A 20,602-nucleotide genomic window follows, 5' to 3' on the forward strand; every position below is an offset into this window, starting at 1 on the left:
GCACACCGGGCCTATCCCACTCTTTACTAATAATTTCTGTAAGCCTTTTAGGTATTGGAAAAACATCAGTACTCACACCGGCACTGCATAGTATTTATCCAGCCTACACAATTTCTCTGGCACTGCAATTGTGTCACAGTCATTCAGAGCAGCTAATACCTCCCCCCAAGCAATACACAGAGGTTCTCAAGCTTAAATTTAAAATTAGAAATCTCTGAATCAGGTCTCCCCGATTCAGAGACGTCACCCACAGACTGAAGCTCTCCGTCCTCAGGTTCTGCATATTGCGACGCAGTATCAGACATGGCTCTTACAGCATCTACGTGCTCTGTATCTCGTCTAACCCCAGAGCTATCGCGCTTGCCTCTCAATTCAGGCAATCTGAATAATACCTCTGACAGGGTATTATTCATGATTGCAGCCATGTCCTGCAAAGTAATCGCTATGGGCGTCCCTGATGTACTTGGCGCCATATTAGCGTGCGTCCCTTGAGCGGGAGGCGAAGGGTCCGACACGTGGGGAGAGTTAGTCGGCATAACTTCCCCCTCGACAGACCCCTCTGGTGACAATTCTTTTATAGATAAAGACTGATCTTTACTGTTTAAGGTGAAATCAATACATTTAGTACACATTCTCCTATGGGGCTCCACCATGGCTTTTAAACATAATGAACAAGTATCCTCTGTTTCAGACATGTTTGTACAGACTAGCAATGAGACTAGCAAGCTTGGAAAACACTTTAAAGCAAGTTAACAAGCAATATAAAAAAACGTTACTGTGCCTTTAAGAGAAACAAATTTTGACAAAATTTGAAATAACAGTGAAAAAAGGCAGTTACACTAACAAAATTTTTACAGTGTATGTAACAAGTCAGCAGAGCATTGCACCCACTTGCAAATGGATGATTAACCCCTTAATAACAAAAACAGAATAATAAATGACAAAAACGTTTTTTAAACACAGTCACAACAACTGCCACAGTCTACTGTGATTGTTACCCTCCTCAAACACGACTTTGAAGCCTTTTGAGCCCTTCAGAGATGTCCTGGATCATGCAGGAAGAAACTGAATGTCTCTGTCAGTATTTTTATCTGCACAGAAAAGCACTAAAATAGGCCCTTCCCACTCATATTGCAACAGTGGAAAGCCTCAGGAACTGTTTCTAGGCAAAAATCAAACCAGCCATGTGGAAAAAAACTAGGCCCCAACAAGTTTTGTCACCAAACATATATAAAAACGATTAAACATGCCAGCAAACGTTTTATATTACACTTTTATAAGAGTATGTATCTCTATTAATAAGCCTGATACCAGTCGCTATCACTGCATTTAAGGCCTTACTTACATTAATCCGGTATCAGCAGCATTTTCTAGCAAATTCCATCCCTAGAAAAATATTAACTGCACATACCTTATTGCAGGAAAACCTGCACACCATTCCCTCTCTGAAGTTACCTCACTCCTCAGAATATGTGAGAACAGCAATGGATCTTAGTTACTTCTGCTAAGATCATAGAAATCACAGGCAGATTCTTCTTCTAATGCTGCCTGAGATGAAACAGTACACTCCGGTACCATTTAAAAATAACAAACTTTTGATTGAAGTTAAAAAACTAACTATAATACACCACTCTCCTCTTACTACGTCCATCTTTGTTGTTGAGAGTTGCAAGAGAATGACTGGGTATGGCAGTGAGGGGAGGAGCTATATAGCAGCTCTGCTGTGGGTGATCCTCTTGCAACTTCCTGTTGGGAAGGAGAATATCCCACAAGTAATGGATGATCCGTGGACTGGATACACTTAACAAGAGAAAAAGGGAACTCCCTCTCACCATGAAAAATGGAGGGTGACGTCTGCCACGGTATGCTCCGTGCACCAGCCATAGATCATCTGACCGGAGCACCAAGTAAACCGGATGGTAAGAGAATGGGTCAGCAAGTAAAGCACATTCAATACACAGCCCAATACCGGAGAGCTGCTTTAAAACACAGCACATTGGGGTCAGCATAAACTTGTGCCATTTACACGCAGAACATTAACATGTCACCCGGTCAGGAAGGTCTCCCCGGCTGTATCCTTATTATCTTATATAATCAAATATAAGAAATATACCAGTGAGACTTAGTAAGTCCATTACTGAGCAGAGAAACCTTTCCCCTGTGCAGGACTTGTAGTGGATCCATGTGCTCTGACTAACAAGCTGTGGATCCAGAGACAGTGTAGTACAGGCTGTTACATATAGTTAGCAATGGAGGAGGCTTGGAAACTTCCCAGCGACACCAGTGACCTGCTGCATGCAAAGACTTTACTCAGAGAATTATATTGCACCAGCCCCGTAGATAATGACCCTCTCATTAAGGAACTATCCACTGAGGGTAATCCAAATATTGGAAAATTCTTCTAACACCAAAGGGAAGTAGGAGGGATATATGAAGATCTCTGGTGAAGTATCTTTGCTTCCTCCTGTCGGCCAGATGATGTAATTTAAAAGAGTAAGGATCTTGTGGACTCACTACCATTAGCAATAAATAGGCTAATCTAAAAGAAATTCCATACAGCTTTGTTTGCACAAGCAGAGATAAATATAAAACTAGTTCAAACATGGCAGCATCCATTATTTTATAAAAACACTAAACTTTCACACGTTTTCAATATTTCTACTTTGAATACATCATTATGTCTAGTATGTATTTACTGCTTAACATCCCTTTAAAACATGATGCCGGGGGGCGGAGCCTAACTGAGCTCCATGATGTACGTTAAATTTTGGAGCTCGGTGCAGTCTATAATAAAGGGGGCGATTTAGGACTGCACCAACGGACACTGGTGGCCTGTAGTAGTATCAGGGGTCAGCTAAAATAAGACGGCGATGCCGGACAGAGCTAGATAAGAACACGTCGCGCCCCAGAGCCGATCACGAGCGGAGGCTGACACTCGACGACGAGAAAGACAAGCACATGGCGCTGAGGATTGGCCTACCCTAAAACAGACAGAGGGTAACAATTCCGACACACTATCAGAAGATCCAGACATAGCCGGGAGGCAACTTGCTGGAAGCGGAGGTTTCATTTGTTAGACGAATAGTCATCCGAGCAGGAAAGCCCTCAGGGAAAACACACAGTGTGGCGGGAGCTGAATTAATTAGGCCCTAACTGTAAGATGCGTTGAGCATCGGAAGCAGCTCAAAGAACGTGAGTGATCGGGGTTGGGGCTCAAGGAGTTCAAGATCAAAAGTAAAGAAAAAGGAACACTACTAAGAGGTACAACAATAATTTATGTGCGGGGGAATAACACAGCTTCTAGTAGTGGGACATAAGACGCATCTAACAATGCAAACGCTGTAATAGGGACTACATGCAGGGGGCAACTGTATGTAAGACATAAAGCAGATTCTGGTCGGCTTAACAGCGACAGCTTCCCTGTAATGCCTGTAGTGTTTGTGAGAAACAGAGCTGGGGATTTCAATCAAACAATTATTGTGTTATTCTGCTAGTGCTTCCTTATGAGAACTCCAGCAATACATCTTACAAGTTCAGAGTTGAGTTAGGCTTTCTCCAAAGCACCCATGGAAATATTATAGCCAGATGTCAGTAGCTTTCCCAGCCATTTACACACAAAAGATTAACCTTATTGAGAGAGAAGTGGAGACTACTAAGCTGCTGTGGGAATAATTGCTCTGCCCTTTTATATATTAAGCATTTACCTATCTATAAATTGTTGGATGGTCAGGGAAATAGTTGCTGTGTGTAAAGATAAGAAAGATTGTGAATTACCTTGTTTACTGTGCGACCATGTCTTCAAAGAGACTTCCAAAGCTTGACAAGACTAAAAATAGGCCCAACGTCATGGAATCTTACCTAAAATCTACTAAAGGTAACAAACAAATGGGAAACCTTGAAACAGATACAGATAGAGACTCTCATGTACCCTTAGAGCCACAATCCCCAATAAAAGACTTAACTCCAGTGACTAAGGCTGATTTGCAACTTCTAGTCGCGAAACAAGATATTGCTGTAAATTTTGAAAAACTATGGGATAAAATAGATGGCCTTCATGCCACAGTAACCGCCAGTCTCACAGAAATTAAGCAAGACATATCAGATTTAGGGGAAAGAGTAGAGACGCTTGAAGACAACCAGGATATCATGGTGGAAGAGTTATCAAATTCAGCGCAGGTCGTCTCATCAATCAACAGCAATTACAAGAACTGGAGGACAAAATAGAAGATATTGAAAACAGAAATAGGAGGAACAACATAAGGCTTAAAGGAGTGCCAGAATCAATAGGAGCAAAAGATCTATCTACATATTTGCAGCAACTTTTTAGAGCAATTACAGGTGAAAAAGGGGAAAAAAAGATTTTCCCATCGAGAGAGCTCATAGCGCATTGAGGGCAAAACCTTGAGAAGACCGTCCGCCTAGAGATGTTATTATTAAGCTACTCTGTTATCCTAATAGAGAACGCATACTAACAGCGGCGAGGAAAAACTCCGCCTTCAAATATCAAGGAAATGTGATACAGTTCTATTGAGATCTCTGCATTAAAACACTACAGCGCAGACAAGCATTACGGCCTCTCACATCTCTACTGCAGAAAATGGCATCTCCTACAGATGGGGCTTCCCATTTGCCCTGAATATTAATAAAGATGGCAAGATGATAACCCTCAAAAACAGACAAGACATTCCAGAGGTCTGTAAGTTACTGCATCTAGACGTTCCGGAACTTCAACATGAAGAGACTCCGCTTTGTCCACTGACTCTAGGGAACTCCAGATAAAATCACGCAAATCCACTTGGTCCAGGGTAGCACGTAAGAAAGTCAAGACCCGATTATGAAATGTTCCATTATTTGTTTAAGATGACTATCACCATTTAGAGGATACCTTGTGCTTTTTGTTCTCTGCTAGAGGTACCTCTGGTTACTGGAATTATGAAGAAGATTTTCACGAAAACCCTAGCTCCTAGAATTTAACCAGTCCTACACCTGTTATAAAGAATTTTAGAAGATAAGATTGCACCTATTTAGTTAATGTTGACATGTATCAATGTTTAACCATACATTTTAAAAAGGCGACTGCTTATACGCAGTCATTAACTTTTACATTTTTACTGTTAATTTTTTGTTTATATTGTCACTGTGATGCAAATGTCTCTCCTTTTCTACCCATTATTTGGCAGAAAATCCATGCTCAGGACACAAATAGCTTACAATCGAACATTGTAGTGCAGGCTCTGTTGGGCTTTGGTTAGTTGAGGGCTGTGGTGAGGGGCCTGAAAGAGTTAAGGTATTTTGAGAGACACGCTTGCCACCACTTCACGTCATTCACTGATGTCCCTTCCGAACATTAGGCTACTCTCACACAATGCGAGAGGTTTAAATTCGGACATTAAGCAGCGCACAGCTATGACACACTATAAAAAGCTACAGGCAAATATTATTTAATTTGCAAGAAACACATTTTATTAAATCACACATACCAAAATATTGGGCTAAAGAATACAAACAGCACTATCATGCGACAACAGACACTAAGAAAAGAGGAGTATCGGTGTTGATTTATTCCTCCCTGCACTTTGTACATGATAAGACTATAGCTGATAGAGAGGAACGTTATCTATTAGTGCAAGGTCAGATGCAAGGGGTAGAAGTTTTGTTATGCAACTGTATGCCCTGAACGAAAAACAAGGAGTTTTTTTTCAACATTTCCCATCTCTTGACTAACTGGTCTCAGTCTAGGATAATTTTGGCTGGGGATTTTCAATCCTTATGCTACACAAATCCACCTAGGATATCCAAGAAACAGCAGAGATCTAAAACAATTGCGCTAAGCAATTGGCACCCCATACATTATTGGATACCTGGAGAACGCTACATGGGGTCACAACAGACACTACCTATTTTTCAGCAGCACACCATAGCTACTCCAAGATGGATTATATTTTCCTTAGCCAAATTTTGAGGCCAGTCTTGGTCTCGGCCAATATAGAGACTTGCTCATGGTCAGACCACTCTATAACTCAGATTTTATTGGAGGGAGTTAGAGATCCTAAGAGAGTCCCAGTATGGTCTTTTGACCCATCCTGCCTTAGACATCCACTGATAAAGCGGGGTGTGTTGAGAGAATTGGGAGAATACTGGAATATAAATCTAGGCACGTCAGTAAACCCAATGTCTGTGTGGGCCGCGCACAAAACAGTAATAAGAGGCTTATTAATTAAGGAAAAGACCAAATATAGAAAGGGCCAAAGTGCGCTTGCTGACCAATTACAAGCTGAGATTGGGATCTTGGAGGGTGAACATAAAAGAACACAAGCAAACTCTACACTTCATACATTACAACAAGAGACAACAATTAAATAGTATCCTAAATGAACAATCGGTTAAATTAGCCTAGAGGTTGAACTAACTATATGCGAACAAACCTGATAAATATTTAGCCAAGAAGATTAAAGAGAGCTACCAGCAGGCTTCTATCCCAGTTATTCAACGGGCAGATGGGGAATTGACTTCCCATCCCCAAGAGATAGTAGACACATTTGCACGTTTTTATGGGACATTATACGATGGGAAGAAGGTAGAACACTCTATGGAGACCACAAGTCTCTTACAGGCTTTCTTAGAAGAAGCTAAAACAAATTTCTAAAGACAACCAAGAAAAGCTTAATACCAAGATTACCCATGCTGAGGTGTTACAGGCAATTAAGGATCTCAAACCTGGTAAAGCCCTGGGCCCAGATGGCCTATCTGGGGAATATTATAAATTATTTGCATCAACTTTGATCCCACACCTGGTACAATTTGCGAACCACATTTTAGAAGGAAATGAGGTACCCAAAGATCTACTTCAAGCTAAAATCATAGTTATACCAAAACAAGGAAAACAACCCAAGTTTTGTTCAAATTACAGACCAATATCTCTGATTAATCGGGATATTAAAATTGTAACGAAAATTCTAGCAAATAGACTTGAAATAATTCTGCCCCATATTATACACCCAGATCGAGTTGGGTTTATTAAAGACAGGGAGGCCCCAGATAATGTTAGAAGAATGGTGATTGTAATAGACCATCTAAAAGATCATGGAATACCCTCTCTATTGCTGTCATTGGACGTGGAGGCCTTTAACAGAGTAGACTGGGTCTATATGTACACAGTGCTAGGGAAAATGGGGTTCGAAGGGGCATTTGTAAAAGCTATTCAGAACATTTACTCTAACCCAACAGCGATTGTGAGAGCGATTGGTCACCAATCAGAAGTATTCCCAATATTAAAATGGTACCAGGCAGGGTTGCCCATTGTCCCCATTGTTGTTCGCAATTTGTATAGAACCACTGGCAGCAGTCATCTGCAATTCCCCAGATATAACGGGTCTGGATATCGGAGACATCTCACATAAAATAATCTTAATTGCAGATTATGTTCTGTTAACACTCTCGAAGCCATTGATCTCTGTCCCTAATGTATATGAAGTACTGCACAGGTTCGCTAAGATATCAGGATATAAACTCAACTCTGATAAATGCGAGGCTTTGTCGATAAATATACCTGAACATACTACCAAACGTTTGAAATTAAACTTTGATTTTCATTGGGAAAGATCATATACCATACTTGGGTATTAAGCTGACTTTACACTCTTCCCATCTATACAAAACAAACTACACTCCATTATACCGAACGATTAGACAGCATTTAGCTAGGTGGCAAAAACAAAACTTTTCATGGTATGGGCGATTGTCCTTGGTGAATATGAATATTCTCCCCAAAGTCTTATACCTATTTAGAGTCCTTCAGACACAGATAAACAAACAGGATTTGGTTTCACTGCAATCAAACATTCATAGCTTTCACAGAGAAAATAAACATGCCAGGATCTCTCACCAAGTTCTTACTAGACATAGGCAGCTAGGTGGGGCTCCCGAATTTCTTGGACTACTTTAACGCAGCTAGATTAGCTCAGATATCCATGTTGGGTAGGACGGGAGATGTAGTTTGGCCCAAACTAGAAGCAGCATTGGGAGGTTATGACTCTCCAGAAGATATCCTATGGGATTGGAGACATGGGGTGGCGGGAGACCCTGGTTGTTCACCAATTACATTGATGTTTATGAAGTTGTGGGACAAATTAGGCAAAAATAGGGATCTGATGCCAACAAACTCACTGGCTATTCCAGTGCGATACTTACTCCTTAGAGATTCTACAAGACTTGTTGATAAATGGGAAAATAAGGGACTCTATAGAGTAGCAGATTTTTTGTTAAATACAACACCCCTGACCTACAACCAACTACGACTTAAAATAGAACCATTCCCATTACATTGGTTTTTGTACCTACAAATTTTGACTGCTATACGTAAGCAGGTTGGAGACTATATTTCAAAGCCACTAACCACGTTAGAAAGATTTTGCAAATCCACAGATAGACCTAAGAAAGCCATTTCACTTTTATATTTAGAAATCCAGAAGAATAGTACCAAATCCCAAATTATACAAAAATGGGAACATGACTTGGAAATAATGAAACCCTTAGAGGAATGGCACTCGATTTTTTACAAATCAAATAAAGGTTTGCTTAGCGCAGATTTTAGGGAAAATGCAAATAACATAATTTATGCTTACCTGATAAATTCCTTTCTTCTGTTGTGTGATCAGTCCACGGGTCATCATTACTTCTGGGATATAACTCCTCCCCAACAGGAAATGCAAGAGGATTCACCCAGCAGAGCTGCATATAGCTCCTCCCCTCTACGTCAGTCCCAGTCATTCGACCAAGAATCAACGAGAAAGAAGTAACCAAGGGTGAAGTGGTGACTGGAGTATAATTTAAAATATATTTACCTGCCTTAAAACAGGGCGGGCCGTGGACTGATCACACAACAGAAGAAAGGAATTTATCAGGTAAGCATAAATTATGTTTTCTTCTGTTATGTGTGATCAGTCCACGGGTCATCATTACTTCTGGGATACCAATACCAAAGCAAAAGTACACGGATGACGGGAGGGATAGGCAGGCTCATTATATAGAAGGAACCACTGCCTGAAGAACCTTTCTCCCAAAAATAGCCTCCGAAGAAGCAAAAGTGTCAAATTTGTAAAATTTGGAAAAAGTATGAAGCGAAGACCAAGTTGCAGCCTTGCAAATCTGTTCAACAGAGGCCTCATTCTTAAAGGCCCAAGTGGAAGCCACAGCTCTAGTGGAGTGAGCTGTAATTCTTTCAGGAGGCTGCTGACCAGCAGTCTCATAGGCTAAACGTATTATGCTACGAAGCCAAAAAGAGAGAGAGGTAGCAGAAGCTTTTTGACCTCTCCTCTGTCCAGAATAAACGACAAACAGGGAAGAAGTTTGGCGAAAATCTTTAGTTGCCTGCAAGTAGAACTTGAGGGCACGAACTACATCCAGATTGTGTAGAAGACGTTCCTTCTTTGAAGAAGGATTTGGACACAAGGATGGAACAACAATCTCTTGATTGATATTCCTGTTAGTGACCACCTTAGGTAAGAACCCAGGTTTAGTACGCAGAACTACCTTGTCTGAGTGAAAAATCAGATAAGGAGAATCACAATGTAAGGCTGATAACTCAGAGACTCTTCGAGCCGAGGAAATAGCCATTAAAAACAGAACTTTCCAAGATAACAATTTTATATCAATGGAATGAAGGGGTTCAAATGGAACACCCTGTAAAACGTTAAGAACTAAGTTTAAACTCCATGGCGGAGCAACAGCTTTAAACACAGGCTTGATCCTAGCTAAAGCCTGACAAAAAGCCTGGACGTCTGGATTTTCTGACAGACGCCTGTGTAACAAGATGGACAGAGCTGAAATCTGTCCCTTTAATGAACTAGCTGATAAACCCTTTTCTAACCCTTCTTGTAGAAAAGACAATATCCTAGAGATCCTAACCTTACTCCAGGAGTAATGTTTGGATTCGCACCAGTATAGGTATTTACGCCATATTTTATGGTAAATCTTTCTGGTAACAGGCTTCCTAGCCTGTATCAGGGTATCAATAACCGACTCAGAAAAACCACGTTTTGATAAAATCAAACGTTCAATTTCCAAGCAGTCAGCTTCAGAGAAGTTAGATTTTGATGTTTGAATGGACCCTGTATCAGAAGGTCCTGTCTTAGAGGTAGAGACCAAGGCGGACAGGATGACATGTCCACTAGATCTGCATACCAAGTCCTGCGTGGCCATGCAGGCGCTATTAGAATCACTGATGCTCTCTCCTGCTTGATTTTGGCAATCAATCGAGGAAGCAGCGGAAAGGGTGGAAACACATAAGCCATCCCGAAGTTCCAAGGTGCTGTCAAAGCATCTATCAGAACCGCTCCCGGATCCCTGGATCTGGACCCGTAGCGAGGAAGTTTGGCGTTCTGGCGAGACGCCATGAGATCTATCTCTGGTTTGCCCCAACGTCGAAGTATTTGGGCAAAGACCTCCGGATGAAGTTCCCACTCCCCCGGATGAAAAGTCTGGCGACTCAAGAAATCCGCCTCCCAGTTCTCCACTCCCGGGATGTGGATTGCTGACAGGTGGCAAGAGTGAGACTCTGCCCAGCGAATTATCTTTGATACTTCCACCATTGCTAGGGAGCTTCTTGTCCCTCCCTGATGGTTGATGTAAGCTACAGTCGTGATGTTGTCCGACTGAAACCTGATGAACCCCCGAGTTGTTAATTGGGGCCAAGCTAGAAGGGCATTGAGAACTGCCCTCAATTCCAGAATGTTTATTGGAAGGATACTCTCCTCCTGATTCCATAGTCCCTGAGCCTTCAGAGAATTCCAGACAGCGCCCCAACCTAGTAGGCTGGCGTCTGTTGTTACAATTGTCCAGTCTGGCCTGCTGAATGGCATCCCCCTGGACAGGTGTGGCCGATGAAGCCACCATAGAAGAGAATTTCTGGTCTCTTGATTCAGATTCAGAGTAGGGGACAAATCTGAGTAATCCCCATTCCACTGACTTAGCATGCATAATTGCAGAGGTCTGAGGTGTAGGCGTGCAAAAGGTACTATGTCCATTGCCGCTACCATTAAGCCGATCACCTCCATGCATTGAGCTACTGACGGGTGTTGAATGGAATGAAGGACACGGCATGCATTTTGAAGCTTTGTTAACCTGTCCTCTGTCAGGTAAATCTTCATTTCTACAGAATCTATAAGAGTCCCCAAGAATGGAACTCTTGTGAGAGGAAAAAGAGAACTCTTCTTTTCGTTCACTTTCCATCCATGCGACCTTAGAAATGCCAGAACTAACTCTGTATGAGACTTGGCAGTTTGAAAGCTTGAAGCTTGTATTAGAATGTCGTCTAGGTATGGAGCTACCGAAATCCCTCGCGGTCTTAGTACCGCCAGAAGGGCACCCAGAACCTTTGTGAAGATTCTTGGAGCCGTAGCCAATCCGAATGGAAGAGCTACAAACTGGTAGTGCCTGTCTAAGAAGGCAAACCTTAGATACCGGTGATGATCATTGTGGATCGGTATGTGAAGGTAAGCATCCTTTAAATCCACTGTGGTCATGTACTGACCCTCTTGGATCATGGGTAAGATTGTCCGAATAGTTTCCATTTTGAACGATGGAACTCTTAGGAATTTGTTTAGAATCTTTAAATCTAAGATTGGCCTGAAAGTTCCCTCTTTTTTGGGAACCACAAACAGGTTTGAGTAGAACCCTTGTCCTTGTTCCGACCGCGGAACCGGATGGATCACTCCCATTATTAACAGATCTTGTACGCAGCGTAGAAACGCTTCTTTCTTTATCTGGTTTGTTGACAACCTTGACAGATGAAATCTCCCTCTTGGGGGAGATAATTTGAAGTCTAGAAGGTATCCCTGAGATATGATCTCTAGTGCCCAGGGATCCTGAACATCTCTTGCCCAGGCCTGGGCGAAGAGAGAGAGTCTGCCCCCCACTAGATCCGGTCCCGGATCGGGGGCTCTCGGTTCATGCTGTCTTTGGGGCAGCAGCAGGTTTCCTGGCCTGCTTGCTCTTGTTCCAGGACTGGTTAGGCTTCCAGCCTTGCCTGTAACGAGCAACAGCTCCTTCCTGTTTTGGTGCAGTGGAGGTTGATGCTGCTCCTGTTTTGAAGTTCCGAAAGGGACGAAAATTAGACTGTCTAGCCTTAGCTTTGGCTTTGTCTTGAGGTAGGGCGTGGCCCTTACCTCCTGTAATGTCAGCGATAATCTCTTTCAAACCGGGCCCAAATAAAGACTGCCCCTTGAAAGGTATATTAAGTAATTTGGACTTAGAAGTAACATCAGCTGACCAGGATTTTAGCCACAGCGCCCTACGTGCCTGTATGGCGAATCCTGAGTTCTTAGCCGTAAGTTTGGTTAAATGTACTACGGCCTCCGAAATGAAGGAATTAGCTAGTTTAAGGACTCTAAGCCTGTCCGTAATGTCGTCTAGCGTAGATGAACTAAGGTTCTCTTCAAGCGACTCAATCCAAAATGCTGCCGCAGCCGTAATCGGCGCGATACATGCAAGGGGTTGTAATATAAAACCTTGTTGAACAAACATTTTCTTAAGGTAACCCTCTAATTTTTTATCCATTGGATCTGAGAAAGCACAGCTATCCTCCACCGGGATAGTGGTACGCTTAGCTAAAGTAGAAACTGCTCCCTCCACCTTGGGGACCGTTTGCCATAAGTCCCGAGTGGTGGCGTCTATTGGAAACATCTTTCTAAATATTGGAGGGGGTGAGAACGGCACACCGGGTCTATCCCACTCCTTAGTAACAATTTCAGTTAGTCTCTTAGGTATAGGAAAAACGTCAGTACTCGCCGGTACCGCAAAGTATTTATCCAACCTACACAGTTTCTCTGGTATTGCAACGGTGTTACAATCGTTGAGAGCTGCTAAGACCTCCCCTAGTAATACACGGAGGTTCTCCAATTTAAATTTAAAATTTGAAATATCTGAGTCCAATCTGTTTGGATCAGAACCGTCACCCACAGAATGAAGCTCTCCGTCCTCATGCTCTGCGAGCTGTGACGCAGTATCAGACATGGCCCTAGCATTGTCAGCGCACTCTGTTCTCACCCCAGAGTGATCACGCTTGCCTCTTAGTTCTGGTAATTTAGACAAAACTTCAGTCATAACAGTAGCCATATCTTGTAATGTTATCTGTAATGGCCGCCCAGATGTACTAGGCGCCAAAATATCACGCACCTCCCGGGCGGGAGATGCAGGTACTGCCGCGTGAGGCGAGTTAGTCGGCATAACTCTCCCCTCGCTGTTTGGTGAAATTTGTTCACATTGTACAGATTGACTTTTATTTAAAGTAGCATCAATACAGTTAGTACATAAATTTCTATTGGGCTCCACCTTGGCATTGGAACAAATGACACAGATATCTTCCTCTGAGTCAGACATGTTTAACACACTAGCAAAAAACTTACAACTTGGTTATAATCTTTTTTAGCAAAAAACGTACTGTGCCTCAAAGAGGTACTAACGATTAAATGACAGTTGAAATAATGAACTGAAAAACAGTTATAGCATCAAACTTTAAAACAACAAAACTTTTAGCAAAGGTTTGTTCCCATTAGTAAAATAACAATAATTAAATTTGACATAAAAAATACAAAGCAACGTTTTTATTCACAGTCACTATAAGAATTCTCACAGCTCTGCTGAGAGAATTTACCTCCCTTCAAAGAAGTTTGAAGACCCCTGAGATCTATCAGAGATGAACCGGATCATGCAGGAAATATAAAAGTAACTGACTGGTATTTTTTGATGCGTAGCAAAGAGCGCCAAAAACGGCCCCTCCCTCTCCCACACAGTAGTGAAGAGAAACGAAACTGTCACAATTAAAGCAAAAAAACTGCCAAGTGGAAAATAATGCCCAAATATTTATTCACACAGTACCTCAGCAATGTAAACGATTCTACATTCCAGCAAAAACGTTTAACATGATAAATAGTTATTAAAAAGGATTAGTGACCTTTAACAGAGTAGTTCCGGTGAAATACCATCCCCAGAATACTGAAGTGTATACATACATGTCATTTTAACGGTATGGCAGGATTTTCTCATCAATTCCATTCAGAAAATAAAAACTGCTACATACCTCAATGCAGATTCATCTGCCCGCTGTCCCCTGATCTGAAGCCTTTACCTCCCTCAGATGGCCGAGAACAGCAATATGATCTTAACTACTCCGGTTAAAATCATAGTAAAAAACTCTGACAGATTCTTCCTCAAACTCTGCCAGAGAAGTAATAACACGCTCCGGTGCTATTCTAAAATAACAAACTTTTGATTGAAGTCATAAAAACTAAGTATAATCACCATAGTCCTCTCACACATCCTATCTAGTCGTTGGGTGCAAGAGAATGACTGGGACTGACGTAGAGGGGAGGAGCTATATGCAGCTCTGCTGGGTGAATCCTCTTGCATTTCCTGTTGGGGAGGAGTTATATCCCAGAAGTAATGATGACCCGTGGACTGATCACACATAACAGAAGAAAAATCTGTTTTCCGCTGGTATCTCACCCCGGTTCAATCAGTACATATGATAAAGGGAAGTTCACAGAATTGTTATAGAGGTTGCCAAGAAAGGGGCACATACTTCCACATGTGGTGGGAGTGCCCCAAAGTAAGGGAAATCTGGGCTAGGGTATCTACATTTCTAGGAGAAAATGAACCAATTGAAATATTGCCCTCCCAAGCTTTGCTGAACGAGGAGAATGAGAGATTTAATCCCCAGATTAATACCTTCCTCAAATTTTTTTACACAATAGTCAGGACTAGCATTGAAAACATTGGAAGGTTGGGGTGCCAGAATGGAGTGAGATATTAAACAGATTAGAGTCGGCATATAAAATGTATAGATTTGCTGCATATTTGCAGAACAATACAGGTACATTCCATAAAGTTTGGTTCTACTGGATGCTTAACGGACAGTTGACTCTGTGACTGGAACAGAGGTATAACTGGAGTTAGGTCAGAGTGGGGGGTGGAGATAAAAGTGTCCGACTTTAGTATGGAGAGAGACTGCTGATTTGAGAGTTACTTGCTTAGGAAGTCACAGTGACAAATGTTAATTTATTTTTATTAATTATTTTAAAGTTTATTTGTTTTTCAGCATTTTCATATTAGGTTTTAATTATCTTTATTGTTTTGGAAAAAATCGAGTCAGACTTGGCACTAGCTTTGTCATGTTTAGTACATTTGTATTAATACGGAGTTAGCAATGTATTTCGGTAGCAGAATGTATGTGTGTAACCTGCATAATGCTCTTTTTGTTGTTTATGTATTCGTGATCTGGTCCAGTCACAGATTCAATAAAAATCATTTCAATTAAAACATGATGCAATTTCTTCCACTCAAATACACTCAATAAATAGTTAAATTAAGCAAGTTTCTATATAGCATCCAGTCAGCTAGATATTAAGAACTTAAATGGACATTTGTTTGCAACTAGAAAAAAAAAAAAAGGAATGTTGATCCTAACAGGAACGAGTGTAGCTTCAACTATGTTGATCCAAGTTGTAAACCGTTAGTATGGCAGGGCTCGATTATACCATGTGCCAAGAAAATTATTATCCCACTGAAGAGGAGAGATACTGGAATAACACTTCCACCTCTCCCCTTCAGTACGCTCTTCTAAAACAGCTGTGTTTCACTTTAAACGCTACAGCCACTTCTGTACATTGTACAGCCACCCTTTCAAAGAAGATCCCCACACACGGATTAGAGATGAAGGACTTGAATAGACTCAGTCCATGAATAATGGTAAAAACATGGTTATTTATTCAATGCATAAAAAGAGAGAGAGAGAGAGAGAGAGAGAGAGAGAAAGAAAGAGAGAGAGACAAAGAGAAAGAAAGAAAGAGAGAGAGAGAGAGAGAGAGAGAGAGAGAGAGAGAGAGAAAGAAAGAGAGAGAAAGAGAAAGAAAGAGAGAGAGAGAAAGAAGTCAAACACGTTTCATCATACATAACATACTTTGTCAATGACTCTTAGATGTTAATACAAACACGGATGCAGATACTGAAATAAACATCCAGTATAAAACCTTTTAAAAACTTGCTTAGAAGCTTCCAGTTTAGTACTGTTGAAAAGGTTAGCTGGAACACCCACTGCAAGTGGTTCTACAGGGAGTGCAGAATTATTAGGCAAATGAGTATTTTGACCACATCATCCTCTTTATGCATGTTGTCTTACTCCAAGCTGTATAGGCTCGAAAGCCTACTACCAATTAAGCATATTAGGTGATGTGCATCTCTGTAATGAGAAGGGGTGTGGTCTAATGACATCAACACCCTATATCAGGTGTGCATAATTATTAGGCAACTTCCTTTCCTTTGGCAAAATGGGTCAAAAGAAGGACTTGACAGGCTCAGAAAAGTCAAAAATAGTGAGATATCTTGCAGAGGGATGCAGCACTCTTAAAATTGCAAAGCTTCTGAAGCGTGATCATCAAACAATCAAGCGTTTCATTCAAAATAGTCAACAGGGTCGCAAGAAGCGTGTGGAAAAACCAAGGCACAAAATAACTGCCCATGAACTGAGAAAAGTCAAGCGTGCAGCTGCCAAGATGCCACTTGCCACCAGTTTGGCCATATTTCAGAGCTGCAACATCACTGGAGTGCCCAAAAGCACAAGGTGTGCAATACTCAGAGACATGGCCAAGGTAAGAAACGCTGAAAGACGACCACCACTGAACAAGACACACAAGCTGAAACGTCAAGACTGGGCCAAGAAATATCTCAAGACTGATTTTTCTAAGGTTTTATGGACTGATGAAATGAGAGTCTTGATGGGCCAGATGGATGGGCCCGTGGCTGGATTGGTAAAGGGCAGAGAGCTCCAGTCCGACTCAGACGCCAGCAAGGTGGAGGTGGAGTACTGGTTTGGGCTGGTATCATCAAAGATGAGCTTGTGGGGCCTTTTCGGGTTGAGGATGGAGTCAAGCTCAACTCCCAGTCCTACTGCCAGTTTCTGGAAGACACCTTCTTCAAGCAGTGGTACAGGAAGAAGTCTGCATCCTTCAAGAAAAACATGATTTTCATGCAGGACAATGCTCCATCACACGCGTCCAAGTACTCCACAGCGTGGCTGGCAACAAAGGGTATAAAAGAAGAAAATCTAATGACATGGCCTCCTTGTTCACCTGATCTGAACCCCATTGAGAACCTGTGGTCCATCATCAAATGTGAGATTTACAAGGAGGGAAAACAGTACACCTCTCTGAACAGTGTCTGGGAGGCTGTGGTTGCTGCTGCACGCAATGTTGATGGTGAACAGATCAAAACACTGACAGAATCCATGGATGGCAGGCTTTTGAGTGTCCTTGCAAAGAAAGGTGGCTATATTGGTTACTGATTTGTTTTTGTTTTGTTTTTGAATGTCAGAAATGTATATTTGTGAATGTTGAGATGTTATATTGGTTTCACTGGTAAAAATAAATAATTGAAATGGGTATATATTTGTTTTTTGTTAAGTTGCCTAATAATTATGCACAGTAATAGTCACCTGCACACACAGATATCCCCCTAAAATAGCTATAACTAAAAACAAACTAAAAACTACTTCCAAAACTATTCAGCTTTGATATTAATGAGTTTTTTGGGTTCATTGAGAACATGGTTGTTGTTCAATAATAAAATTAATCCGCAAAAATACAACTTGCCTAATAATTCTGCACTCCCTGTATAGATAAAAAAAAAAAAAAATCAGACACTCCCCTCCTCCTCCCTTACATATGAAAAGACTCTTTACACAAACGGGAGCAAGCTGGAGTAGGTATACATCAGTAGTCTCTTAAAACATTGGGGCTTGGTTATGAGTCTGAAAATCAGTACAATGTTATTGAAAAATAAGCAAAACTATAGTTTTTTTGTTTTTTTTTTTTAAACGGTATAGGCTTTATAAATAGATTTTACACAAAACATTTCTGCAAAGAAAAATCAAGTGTATAATGTCCCTTTAAGGTCCTGGTTTAGGGTGAGAGATGAATATTTGAACGCCTGAAGTAAACAATTAATTTTACTAATTAAATTTGTCTAATGGTTTTTAAAAGGAAAAATAAAAATCTGGAATCTTTATTGAAATGCTTCTATGTGGAAAAAATAGATAAATCCAAACAGCTAGGATGAAATAGTTCTAAAAATTCTGCTCTGGCTCCTAACGTTCTGTATTATTCTACATACATCAATCACAAACACCCTATTTGACTCCTTAATTTGATATCAGTGTGTTAACCTCTGTTTTGATTATATTGTGCCGATACAAGGAAATTACTCTATTATCAAAATATATGTATTTGTAAATAGTCACATCATTAAACAATCTGTCAAAGTTCTCACTTACCCAAGTCCTCCTCTCCCGGGTCTGCCTTAAAGATATACACCTTGATGACTTCAGGACAGGAACCATCCAGTTTATTTGGGTCACCATCTACCTCACCTCCCATTGTAATTTCCTCTGTACCATCTTCATCAAGCTTTTCAGCATCATCCACTAGAGAATATTTAATAAAATAAAAATAAAAAAGATATAGGAATACAGATTGGTATTAAACTCTGTCTACACAATGTTTGCTTGATAAATGCAGATTTTTTTTTATATCTGACAGTAATTTGCAATAGCAAAGGAAATGAAAAATGCATTGAGAATATTTAAAGTGATTGTAAACTTTGCTTATTTAATACACAGTATATAAAATTATTCATAAAAGCAGGGGCACTTTAAGTCATTTTTATTTAGGAATGCTTTTTGTAAAATATTTACCATTTAGAGATCAATTATGAATCTGGCTTCATTCAATCGTTGCGTACCCCACTTGGCGCCCAGCTCGTGGAGCACACAACGACTGGATGCATCATCAATCTGCTAAATAAAAGTATTAGATAGGGGCAGAAACACAGAACAATGTTTACCATCTCTTAGTGCCCTTGTGAAAGCGGCAGCTTTCTAAATCAAAAGCATTGCAAGATTTTTTTATTCAAAAGTTGGACTTAAATAGTATCCACTCCAGGCTCTACTATGCGGGTCTTGTTTTTCAAAAGCGCTTTGTGGGCGCGCCGTCTAGTTTGGTAGAGAGCTACATTCAGTTCAAGACCCGCTTAGTAGAGCCTGAAGTGGAGACCAGGTAAGTCCAACTTTGGAATAAAAAAATCTCGCAATGCTTTTGATTTAGAAAGTTGCCGCTAAGATAATGTTCTATAATTCTGCATATGTGCAGAATTATAGAACATTATTTTATAAGTTTACTGTCCCTTTAAAGCATATTAGAAAGGATAAAGTATGAAGCAATGTTAGCACTTCCCTTCAGGTGCTCGCTGCCAGCCCTGGTTCTCCCAAACCGTGTATAGAAGCAGAAAGTTTAAAGTGGCGGCGTGGTGTCACCTCCAGGGAACAAAGCTGCCCACGTCCTCAGTCAACCTTGTTGCTTTCACCTCCAAAATAAAAAAGCTCACAATAGTGTAGCAGATTTCAGACAATGTGGTAGGCGAACAAACTGGTTATACTCACAAGATTGCAGTTAAAGTAAGGCTTTTATTAAAATCATCACAAAGGTGTCTTCAGGTGCAGCTTCAGGTTTTATTTGAAATACAGCTCAACCTGAAGCTGCACCTGAAAACACCTTTGTGATGATTTTAATAAAAGGCTTACTTTAACTGCAATCTTGTGAGTATAACCAGTTTGTGCACTTACCACATTGTCTGAAATCTGCTACACTATTGTGAGCTTTTTTATTTTGGAGATGAAAGCAACAAGGTTGACTTCTTACTGTCCCTTTAAGACTGGTCTAATATCAAACAATATTTTTAGCATATAGTCAACTCACATGAGATCATGAGGTAGTCATCACAGTTCACTTCCTCGCCGTCATGCTCTTGCACTGGGATACCATTAGCGTCAATTACGGCTTCTGAGGCACAGTCTGCCACAAGGACCTCTTCTGAAACCATCTCCTCTCCTAGGCCATCCTCTGCAATTTCCTCTTCCACTACATGCTCCGAAACAGAATGAACAATGCGATCTGGCTCTGGCACAGACAATGTTTCATGCACAAGCTCAGAGTCCAACACATTTTCTGGGACCTCGCAATGAGTCAAGGAATCATCTTCTAGCACCTGTTCCTCAACATCAGGGCAAACATCATCCTCAAGAACCTGATCTGGTATGATGACTGTTTCTGACACACGAGCTCCCTCAATAATGTCAGCACAAGGAACATCTTCAATGACCACGTCCTCAATAACATCCTGAATCACCACAGATTCACCATCATCTGGGCCAAAGCTTTGCACTGCCATTCTTCCCCCATCGTCTGAAACAAAGACTGTTTCCTGGATCTCCACAATTATTTCATTACCATTGATGTGTGGCCCACTGGAGTCTAAGGAAGAGAGAAAAAAGGATTAGCATCCAAAGCCTTAGGTATATTTATATTTAAAGGGGTATTATACACTAGATTTACTTTGCATAAATGTTTTGTAGATGATCCATTTATATAGCCTATACAGGATTTAAAAAAAAAAAAAAAAAAAGTATGATTTTGCTTATTTTAAATAACATTGCGCCGATTTTCAGCCTCCTAACCAAGCCCAACTTTTTAGAAGTATACTGATGTATACCTACTCC

The 20,602-nt window shown here is 40.9% G+C and overlaps 1 protein-coding gene across 3 annotated transcripts in view; it reads right to left on the reverse strand.

Annotated features, from left to right (window-relative positions):
* The window catches only part of ZFX (zinc finger protein X-linked), a 136,593-nt gene that overhangs the window by 82,963 nt on the left and 33,028 nt on the right, over positions 1-20,602 (reverse strand). For all 3 annotated transcript variants that reach the window (XM_053706356.1, XM_053706355.1, XM_053706358.1), the window contains 2 exons: positions 19,803-20,357; positions 18,323-18,472 (listed from right to left, as the gene is read on the reverse strand). In XM_053706356.1, the coding sequence (XP_053562331.1) occupies positions 18,323-18,472; positions 19,803-20,357 (705 nt within the window). The remainder of the gene's footprint in view (positions 1-18,322; positions 18,473-19,802; positions 20,358-20,602) is intronic.

This window comes from Bombina bombina, chromosome 3 (genome assembly GCF_027579735.1).
Source record: "Bombina bombina isolate aBomBom1 chromosome 3, aBomBom1.pri, whole genome shotgun sequence".
NCBI lineage: Eukaryota > Metazoa > Chordata > Amphibia > Anura > Bombinatoridae > Bombina > Bombina bombina.